We start from the raw sequence: 10,424 nt of genomic DNA on the forward strand, positions 1-10,424 counted from the left end.
CCTTTTTCAGAAGGTAAAAACGTTATTTTGAAAAATTTTGGGTGTGTACAAAGAAATTGTGGAAGTGCTAGAAGTAGAATTTAGGAAATATAAAGAGGAGTAAAAGTGAATGAGGCCGAACTGTTTTTCAATCTTAACATGTAAATATAGTGTCTCTTACTACACCCCAGTTTCTTCTTCCTGCACCACCACAAAATCAAGAATTCCCAAAGTACCACACATTAAATTATGATAAAAATCCTCACTCCACCTCTATTTTCATATTTTCTGAATTGGATATTTGATATTCAACCTGAAAGGTATAAAAAAAATAAACAAGTGTTCTGAAAAGTATTCCCAAATTCAAAAATATCTTTTAAACCACCCCGTTTCCGGAAAGTTTTTTATGTTCTGGAATAGCTATTTTATAAGGTATTTTCGAACATATAAACGATTTCCGAAATAAGTATTCTTGAAAATATTTCCGAACCCAGAAAATAATTTTTGAAACAATCAATTCGAAATTTTTTTTAATATTATTTTTGGAAGGCATTTTTCGTATCCAGACATATTTTGCAGATTGTCCAAATTTCCCTTCTCCTTCAGTCGTTCACCACTCATCCATCTTCACGCCTTCGTTAAAGAGAATCATAACAATGTTATATGATTCAGTGCAGAGATGATTTCTCCAATGTATATTGTTCCCATGCTTGAAGGATAGTGTCAAGGTATGTGCAGCAGGAATGAGCCAATGAGAAGAGTAGGTGTGCCACGAATGAGAGGAGGTGCAAGAAGTAGCAGGTTTGATTGTTGGAAAAAACAAGGGATGAATTGAAATGAACTGTAATGAAGTATAATGGAATAAAAGTTCTATTTGTTATTGTTTTAATATGACAGAGTGAAAATTTTGTTCAGTTAAATATCATCATTTTCACGAAAAAGGAAGAGGGAAATTAAGGTAAATAATGGAAAGGATCTCACCAAATGAATCTACGCATCCAGCAAAAATTGGATATGCATGCCTTGCATTTTTCGTTCAGAGAAATTTCTGGTAGAATGTTATTTATGCTTTCTCCTGCACAAAGCATTCTATTTAAATGGGGGCATCTTCCTTATAGTAGAGGTATCGTTTGATTCAACGTGAGCATAGTATTATGTATAAAAAGTATAAACAAAACTATTATATTACCATCAAATTTAAATGAAATTGGTTTTTGCAAACTTAATTTTGATGTGAAGTTATTTGGGTACTGCATCTGTTTTTCATTCGATCGTTAGCCACAAACACCACTAGAAAATTCAGTAGCTTGGTAATATCATGCTAGTCACTTGATCATATGTAACTTTATGATACAAAGTAGTATAAAAGAATACACGACAATAATTCTTAAAGCTTTTACACTGCTTATTGAAGTTCCCAGTAATATAGTGTACCTAATGTATGGGACAATAAAAACATCCTAATTTGATTTCGACACAAATATCAACAAGTAGGAAGTTTAATATACATAATGAAGCAAATCGTATCTTACGCATTCTCTGGTGGTGATTGATCAGAAGGTCTGACAAGGTGCTCTCTGATTTGATCTTCATGCTCCGTAGTGGTATCCGATTTGGAGGATTTGTTTCCAGCATAAAGAATATAATGTTGAATAATGAAGATAATGTCGAAGAATACAGACACCTGCAGTTAGTATTGCACAAAAAAAAGTCACAAAAAAAGCCTCTCTCAACAGTGTATGACTGGCCTAATAAACAAGCATAATTTACTAGGCACAAGCTCCGTCTAGATCTATGCAAAATGAAAAATTGGTTTCTCAATACATGCATCTACTAAGTAGTGAGCCATCACTTTTGAATAAAAAAGAAATCAATCTTCAACGGAAAATAACTTCAAAATTAGAATAAAGATTACAAAACAAAAAGAGAATCAGTATTTGAATCACAACTGCATGCAAAATATATAAAAAAAAAAAAAAGAAAAAAAAAAACAATTATAACGCAAGAAAGAAGTAAAAGAATCCTCAAGAGAGCTTCCCATACCAGAGATAGTAACACTTTTCCTATATTCCCGTAGAAGTTGACCCATGAATCTAGAAAGATGGGATTTAAAATAAGTTCATATGAAAATATATAATCAAATGACAAGAAATATCATTAGCAGAGGTGAGTAATGACATACTTTGATCTATTGATTGCACAACCATCTGTCCATAGTTTGCTACTCCTCCAGAAAGATCAAGTAGAATGTTACCAATGCTGAAGCCATCAGTACTTTTTCTCAGGAAGTTCATAACTGCCTACATTCATAAGAAACATAATTACATGGACTGCGAGAGGATGTAAAGCAAGTCAGGCCTGACTCTGTTGAGAGATTAGAAAATGAATGATGATATATAATTTCCTTTAATTCATTGTTATAATGCACTCACACAAAAGAGATAAATAAGGCCCATTTCATCGAAGAAACAATCCATTCAAGTTTTCAGAGTTTATTATTACAGATCTGGAGCTAGATCAGTTACATTTTCCACTTAAATGGAAGGGGTCTAGGACAGTACGATAGCTCACTTTTCCAAACCAGTCAATTATTTTACATGAAGTATATGTCTAAAGCCCAAATTGTGAACGATGTGAACAATAGAAAATGGTGCTTCAACTATCACTACAGGAATAATTTAAACTATTAGAGGATACCANGAATAGAGAGAAAGAATTGAGTTCCAAATTTCCTCTGCCATCTGACTCCTTATGTTTAATAACTTGGTTTTTCTATCACTAGCAGGAAAGTATTAATTTTAAGTAGAAATGACTAGAANGACATCAGAAAAGAACATGAATAGGTTCATTAGTANTTGGGAGCTGATACTTAAATTAGTTTCTGCCATGAAATTTTAGTTTAAAAAAATGATGTCAATAACAGTCAAAAGATAAAAAAGAAGACAAATAAATTTGAAAAAGAATCCCAACCTGAGGAATGTACTTTATAACAGTCATAGTTACTTGAATTGTGCTGCAACAAAATCAATGTAAACAAAAATTAGAAAAAATTTAATTACATCCAAAGACTAGAGCAACCTAATATTTTGTATCAACACAGAACATGGACTGTAGCACTACAGCAAAGGTGGATCTGAGGTAGTTCGATATACAGAAGAAGATTCTAAGCTTTGTCCTAACATCATACCGTAAGCTGAGTCCATGGTGGTAAGAACCCCAACACATGAAAAATTCAAATGTCTTCTTTATAAGATTGGTCACAAAATAATAAATCATAAAGGTTCTCAAATGATAGCTAATATTCTTAAGCTGGCACACATTAGTTCAATAATTCATCCGTGCTCTCAAATTAGAACATAAATACTTTCAGCCAAGTCTTCAATTTCATATGCAACTGCCAACCCAAATAAAGAGTAAACATAAAATGTTTGCCTTTATTAACCACATTATCTACTTAGTAATTGATGAAAAAGAAATAAGCTTTCTCCAATTCTGTGAATAGCACGCCAGCTCGAGATGAATTAGTGGTCTCAAGAAAGCACCGAAAAATTTACCACATGGGAGCTCCATAATTTGGTGTCAGAAACTAAACAATATCAAATCTTCTTCAGTAGTAAAACAATTAACATCCCCTATAAAACCAAAAGTATATCCACGAATATATTCTATGAGATTAAATTGAAGGCCATAAAGAACGAAACAAAACCAAAAGCATGGACAACATACTTGAATATGGAGATAAGCCAAAGCCAGGAATGATTTGACAAAGCAATAAAGAAACAAACTGCTGCAATAAGCCAAGCAACAGAGACAATTCCAATAGAAACTTTGGACACTTTCTGACTCCCACGCTACAAACAAACAATTATTAAGTTCAGTAAAAAATCGAGAACTCGGTCCATAGAACAAAAACGAAGAATATTCTCATTTTTCAACAATATCATTCTTACTTCATAGATTGCAATCTGGAACAACGTGATTGCCGTCAGTAGAACAGCATGGATGGAGAAAGCAACATCATTTGCAGCCACAGGTATCATCTGAAGTAGGCGGAATTAAAACGACATCATCGATCTATAAATGTTTATACACACAACAAATATTACTTCAACTCTCAAACAATTCACAAGTTTTCAATCGTCAAAATTTTCTCCAAAAAACAACAACTAAAGAGTCCTTAACAGTTCCTTCAAGAGCAGATCCTATTTTTGTTCTCACGATATGAACCACTTCTACACAAGCCAATCGATCAGGAATCATCATTCATTCAACTCTAAAGATATAATACATTCAATAAACGAAACTTATACGACAATTTGTGATTCAAACATAATTCATATAGGATCTGTTTACATAAACTTCAATGTAACCACTTTTAGAAGAGAAAAATAAAATAGGTTTTTTTTCCTACAGTAAAAGTTTACGTAGAGTTATTTATCATAGAGTATTTTACATCAGCTTTTCCAAAAAACTGAATTTTTTAACCTATAAATAAGTTTATTTTACCATGCAGAAAAGTAGATTTTATTTTTTCTTCATATTTTCCTGGAAGTCTAAGAAATTTATGCAAAGAACCACTCTCTCGGATGTGGGCAAAATTGCCTTTCAGAGCATGACATGATATGACATGAATGAAACGTTGTCGTGTTCATTTAATTGATAAACAATTGAAGAGTGTTTGAGAAGGAACCTGTCCATAACCGTATTTATCGAAGTATTGCTTCTGAATAGCAGAGCTGAAGTAGAGAGAAGCGTTGTATATGAGATAGGTACTGTGCTTGGTCAGATTCAGTAGCACGAAATCGAAGTTGAGCCCAACCACACTAAATTAAAAAAAAAAATTAATTATAAAATATTTAAGTTTAATCAAGCACATGGATGATGAGAGAAAAAGAAGATTGTACCTCCTCCTGCGAAAATTCAAGATGACTTGAGGGTAGAAACTGATGGACCAGGAAACGAAAGCGAACCAACCCAGAGCCTCGTACACAACTTCGAGTTCAAACGAATTCCACGAAGCCATTTTCTTCGCTCGCGCAACAGCGATCACCAACTGCGTAGGTGCGTTCCTTAAATATCAAAGACTATAACGCTGACGTAAACGATTGAATCTATTTTAAATATCTGAAAAATTCACCAATTACATCATTTCAACAGAAAAAGGTTCCGTTCTTATTTCGTTCACCACCGTTTTATGAATATTTAGTTTTTTTTTTTATTTATATATCTTATTTTCACCAATACTCTAATTAAAAGGTTAATAATCCAATGACTAAGGAATTGGGCATTTATTGAACTTCAAGTAGAATCATTTGACCTTAATTTTTGAACAAGATAATTTTTTTGTTGGACTTTATTGACCTAAAGACACTAAACAATCTATTTCATCCATTCAATAACAAAAACTGAAATATGGCTTTATCTTTAATTTTTTGTTTTTGTGCACCTCCAAATTGTGATACCAAATATGTTCTTCCACACGAAGAAAACATCATAAAAGGTTTCTGAAAACTCTAACATAATGTTCAAGCCATGAAGAATATTTCATAAGGAAGCAATTTTATGAGGATTCAACTCATAACCTTACGATTGAAGTTATGGAAGTCATCGATGCAGCCATGTTATTTGAGTCTATTTAAACAATGTTTATTTTCTATTTTATAAATCAGATCTTTGAGAAATCTTTTTTAAAAGATTTTAAGAGATTTAAAGAGAGATTTTAGAGAATATTTTTGTACATTTCCTCTATATTAAATAAAACATTTTTAGAGAATTAAGGAATAGAGTTTCCTCCATGTTATAACTTCTTTCTACCCATTATGAAGAACTAAATCTCTTAAATATTAGAGTGTATCTGCTTTAAACTCTCTTGTATTTGGTATTATCTCTATTTATGTATGTTTTTTGTTGATTCAAAGTTTGTTAATTGATTTATGCTTAACGTTGGATGAAATGATGACTCCTCTTACTTCACTGGCTTAAGATTTAGTAAGAACTAGTTTTAAGTTATGGTCAAGTCAATTATCTTGTGTGCTTCTAGATGTTAAGAATAGATCTAAGGTTGCATAAGGAGATAAAGTCTTGATCTTAATGTAGGTGATCTGTTTAAGCAGTTACTAAAGAATCATACTAAAAGGTAATGATTTTAAGCTCTAAGTGTCAGGAATGGACCTAGAGTTACACCTAAGAGAACTCCGAAGACTTGATCACTAGCAACATCATATGTATTGATAGAATCAGTATAAGAGAGGGAAAAAAGTGGCGAGGTTGAACTCTAACACATTTTTATCATATGAAATTCACTCATTTAGCAATCTAAATTGTTTTTTAAGAGATATCACAATTATTTTACGAATCAAACTTGTTTTGTTCACGTTAAAATCTTTGTTACTTTACATTGAACAATCAAACTAGTTAAAACAAAGTATTTCTTTGTGAAATCCTATGGATACAACACTTGTTATACTATTAACTACCTAGTATACTTGTTGGTATGTTAGGGTTGTTTGTTGCACTGCAGACCCAACAATAGTCTTTAATTTAATTGATTATGTAAATCAATTAATCAAGTAAAACATATAGCATCGTGCGAAGAGTGCATTTTTTCTTATTTAGTCAATTACATGTTAAATTATTGTAGACTAATTATTGGAATTTAGTTTTTAGGTGTTAATGATTTAAATTACAATACTATTGAATATTTACAACTTAAAAAAAACACAATATAAAAAAGTAAATATTTTAAATTACTTTTGATTTTTATTTTTAAATTAAAAAAAAGGGGCTAGCAGGAGTTGGACTCCTTTTACCCGTTAATTTGGCAGTTCAATCCAACCCATTTGCTTTGGGCAGGCTAGCGGGTTGGTCCATGAGCTGTGGTCCACTTTGCCATTCCTATCCCAACTCTTACTGTAACGTGTTCCTAGTTACTCTCATGAATACCTGGGGTGGGTCAATAAGTGTCGAGCTGGTCATGGTCTCATAATCTTATGTTACAAACCATGCTAAATTTTACAAAACAAGATCAGCTCACATCCCCACAAAATCCAATACTTTATAGGGTAAATAATTTGGTTGGAAATTAAAGAAGAAAATGATAAGGACACTAACAACTTTTTGTTTGATGCTTTTATCATTATACACTAATAGCATTTACGGTTATTGAATTTTCAATGCAAAGGGATCAATTAGGATTGAGTTCATTACAAGAGAGATCATGACACAAGTTCCATCTTAGGCATTCTCGAATGGTCTATCTGAAGACTTGGCATTATCATGTTCAGGAGATGCCTCTAATTTTCGTGTCTTCACAGGATATAACAGATAATGTTGGCACATGAAAATGATGTCAAAGAATACAGACACCTGCAATGGTTCATTTTATGAATAGCAATATTAGTTAAAAGTTCTATTGGATCAGAATAACAATCTAACAAGCAAAATCTCTTGCAGAAAAAAAAAATAAACACCAGAGATAGCAGCAGTTTCCCTATATTTCCATAGAAGTTCACCCAAGAATCTGGAAATCAAAGTTGGATATCAATTTAAACCGTAAAGAAGATAATAGCAACATACTCTCTTCTAACATTGATTTTTAGAACTTACTAAACATTGCAAAATCATGATTGAGACTTGTTTAAAGAGTGTTGTAGAGTATGTTACTAGCATTTTTTTAACTATAAATGGAACAAAATCCTTTGATAAAGAAGATGACTTACGTTGATCGATTGATTGCATAGACATTTGAGCATAGTTAGCTACGGAGCCAGAAAAGTCGAGTAGAATGTTAACAATGCTCCAGCCTTCTGTACTTTTTCTCATAAAGTTCATCACTGCCTATATTCAATATCACAACTTACTACTTGAGATAAAATAGTTAACATGTTTTAACAAACAATAAGTTCACTTTATGACCAAAGAAATATGCAGCAGTTCTTCAGATTGTGTATGTTTGCATTCCAAAATATGCTTCATTGAAGACAAGACTAGCATAATCTTACTGATTCCTAGTTCCTAGAGCTAAATTATCTCAGCAATCAAACTGAGATAATATAAACACGAGAAAAAAGGAAATCATAAAAACTCGAATAGGTCCTGACCTGGGGAATGTATTTTATAACCGTCATACAAACTTGAATGTCACTGCAAGTGAATCAGTTTCAAGAAAAGTCAGAAAGAAATTTGTTAACACATTCATCATTCATGATGCATGTTATATGTAACAATGGCATGGGAAGAAACTTGGTCTTATTATGATTCTCCAATGTAAATTTCTTAATAATCCACAATAGGAAGTCAAATTAATGACAATTTTCATGTAACAAACTTAAACAGAAAACATACGAGAAGATTGAGATTAGCCAGAGCCAGTTATGATTGTGCAATGCTACAAAGAAACAGACTGCTGCAGAGGTCCATGTAACAAGGAGAATTCCATATGCGATTTTAGAGACCTTCTGACTTCCCCGCTACATGAAAACTTAACCTCTTTTAGGATAATCAGAAATTCATAACAAGAACAATAAGCTCAATTAGAGGGAGCATATTACTAACATCATATACAGCAATCTGGAACAAGGAAATTGCTGTCAGCAAAACAGCATGGACTGAAAAAGCAACATCATTTGCTGCCACAGGTATCATCTGAAATATATCAAAAAATGCCGAATCACCTTCAGCTAATACTGAATTTATGCAGACATTAAACAAAGAAAGAAAAAACTTCTAGCTTTCCATAAGTTGAATATGCCTGAAGCATGACAGAATGAATACACACGATATCCCAAGAACAAAGATATTAGTTATATAATAATTTACAAATTGTTCCAACCTTAAATATGTTTTTCATCATATTTAAAGTACTCCACACTATATAATCATGAGTCTGCACAATTTTTTTCTATAATAGGCATTTTCATGGATTCAAACACTTAACCAAGGACAAAACTGTGCTAACCAAAAAGAACCACCGTGGACAATCTAAGGGTCGATAACCTAACAATGCAGTGCAAGAATTTGAAGTTGGAACGCAAGAATATCAAATTATTAAAATATCTCGATAGGAAACTCTGTAAAGTGACAAACATAACTTTCCCCTTTCACTTCAACACAAACTGAGATTAATGAATTTAACTTCAATAAAAAAAGTGGATATGAACAAACCTCTTTCTGACCATATTTGTTTCTGTACTGTTTCTGAACAGTAGAGCTGATGTACAGAGATGCATTGTATATGAGATAGGAAGAGTGTTTCGTGAAATTCAGCAACACGAAATCAAAGTTCAAGCCCACCACACTATACAACAAAAGCAATACAAAACACAATAAAATAGAAGCAAAAAGTCATACGATAAGAAACTGAAAAGAAAAAAATTTCACAAAAACTAGTCGTAAATGGTACCTTTTTCTGCGAAAGTTCAAGATGACTTGCGGGTAGAAACTGATGGACCAGGAAGCAAAAGCAAACCAACCCATAACTTCATAGGAGACATGCAGCGGAACTGAATTCCAAGCAGCCATGATTCTTTCCTCCTCTTGTTCAAAGAACAAACCACAAATCTCGAGTATAGAAATATACTTTATATATATATATATATATATATATATATATATATATATATATATATATATAACTGGTTTTAACTTATATTAAGTGCAGTTTTGTGTTTACTCTTGAATTGAAAGTGTTATAAATGTGGTATTTTCCATGTCAAACTCAGAGAAAATTGAGGCAGAAGAATTTTCATATAAATACAAATGATTACTTTTTTTAAACTTAAACTAATTAAGTTCACTAAATAAATTAAACTGTCATGTATACATTTATTACAATTAATTATCTTAATATATACATTTATTACAATTAATTATCCTAATTAAAAAAACAATACTTACAGATAAATATACAATTGTATATCTTTTCTCATTTTACATTCCAAACAGTTGTGATAGCGTACTCCACTGTATACGTGTTCATACATTCTTGGGGCATCCTTCGGTGGCCTTTATATATGAGCGGACTCTAACGTGCTGGCAAAAATAATAAACTTTCATGCAAACACTTCCCAAAGGATAAAAGTGTTCGAAATGTCCTTAAATTAGTAACAGATGGACAGAGAACGGAACAGAAAGGAGTTTATACGTTTGGGGTTTTGGTAATTGCATTCTTACTATTCTAATCTTAATTAAATAATTTTTATGAAAATATAAAAATCGTAATAAAAAACGTGATAATGTCAAATATTTAATATTAAAATATTTTTTTTATTTCAAATTTTGAATGTTAAAAAAAAATTATAATTATATAGATATCAAAATAACAGATAACAAATAAAAATGAATAAATAAGAATTAATGGATCATTTTATATTATTTATATTAATTTTAATTTTATATACTTATTCAAATAAAGATAAATTAGTCAAATGACGTGGATTGCACTTTCT

At 31.6% G+C, this 10,424-nt stretch overlaps 2 protein-coding genes across 4 annotated transcripts; both read right to left on the reverse strand.

Moving 5' to 3' along the window:
- Positions 1-1,308: 1,308 nt before the first annotated feature.
- Positions 1,309-5,141, reverse strand: LOC106753778 (cystinosin homolog). The gene is made up of 8 exons (XM_014635629.2): positions 4,884-5,141; positions 4,670-4,802; positions 3,930-4,019; positions 3,706-3,830; positions 2,950-2,992; positions 2,162-2,279; positions 2,023-2,072; positions 1,309-1,663 (listed from the first exon to the last, which is right to left on the reverse strand). Exons 1-8 carry the CDS (start codon positions 5,000-5,002, stop codon positions 1,508-1,510), a joined length of 834 nt encoding a protein of 277 aa, XP_014491115.1. The 5' UTR covers positions 5,003-5,141; the 3' UTR covers positions 1,309-1,507.
- Positions 5,142-6,764: 1,623 nt separating this feature from the next.
- LOC106753848 (cystinosin homolog) lies at positions 6,765-9,533 on the reverse strand. Of its 3 annotated transcripts, XM_014635716.2 has the most exons (8): positions 9,380-9,533; positions 9,142-9,274; positions 8,533-8,622; positions 8,323-8,447; positions 8,079-8,121; positions 7,698-7,815; positions 7,449-7,498; positions 6,765-7,344 (listed from the first exon to the last, which is right to left on the reverse strand). In XM_014635716.2, exons 1-8 carry the CDS (start codon positions 9,496-9,498, stop codon positions 7,213-7,215), a joined length of 810 nt encoding a protein of 269 aa, XP_014491202.1. In that variant the 5' UTR covers positions 9,499-9,533; the 3' UTR covers positions 6,765-7,212. The 3 variants fall into 3 exon arrangements, with proteins under 3 accessions (XP_014491202.1, XP_022633411.1, XP_014491203.1); XM_022777690.1 differs by lacking the exon at positions 8,533-8,622; XM_014635717.2 differs by lacking the exon at positions 7,449-7,498.
- Positions 9,534-10,424: the final 891 nt, after the last annotated feature.

This window comes from Vigna radiata, unplaced genomic scaffold (genome assembly GCF_000741045.1).
Source record: "Vigna radiata var. radiata cultivar VC1973A unplaced genomic scaffold, Vradiata_ver6 scaffold_7, whole genome shotgun sequence".
NCBI classification, from domain to species: Eukaryota; Viridiplantae; Streptophyta; class Magnoliopsida; order Fabales; family Fabaceae; genus Vigna; species Vigna radiata.

Excerpts from the sequence above, each read along its gene's own strand:
- LOC106753778 (XM_014635629.2), bottom strand. The coding sequence starts at position 5,002 with ATGGCTTCGTGGAATTCGTTTGAACTCGAAGTTGTGTACGAGGCTCTG. Across the intron at positions 4,020-4,669 it reads ATAAATACGGTTATGGACAG|ATGATACCTGTGGCTGCAAA; the intron begins GTTCCTTCTCAA and ends CGCCTACTTCAG. Across the intron at positions 2,073-2,161 it reads TGTGCAATCAATAGATCAAA|ATTCATGGGTCAACTTCTAC; the intron begins GTATGTCATTAC and ends CCATCTTTCTAG.
- LOC106753848 (XM_014635716.2), bottom strand. The coding sequence starts at position 9,498 with ATGGCTGCTTGGAATTCAGTTCCGCTGCATGTCTCCTATGAAGTTATG. Across the intron at positions 7,816-8,078 it reads TTATAAAATACATTCCCCAG|GCAGTGATGAACTTTATGAG; the intron begins GTCAGGACCTAT and ends TATTGAATATAG. Across the intron at positions 7,345-7,448 it reads GGAAACTGCTGCTATCTCTG|GTGTCTGTATTCTTTGACAT; the intron begins GTGTTTATTTTT and ends GAACCATTGCAG.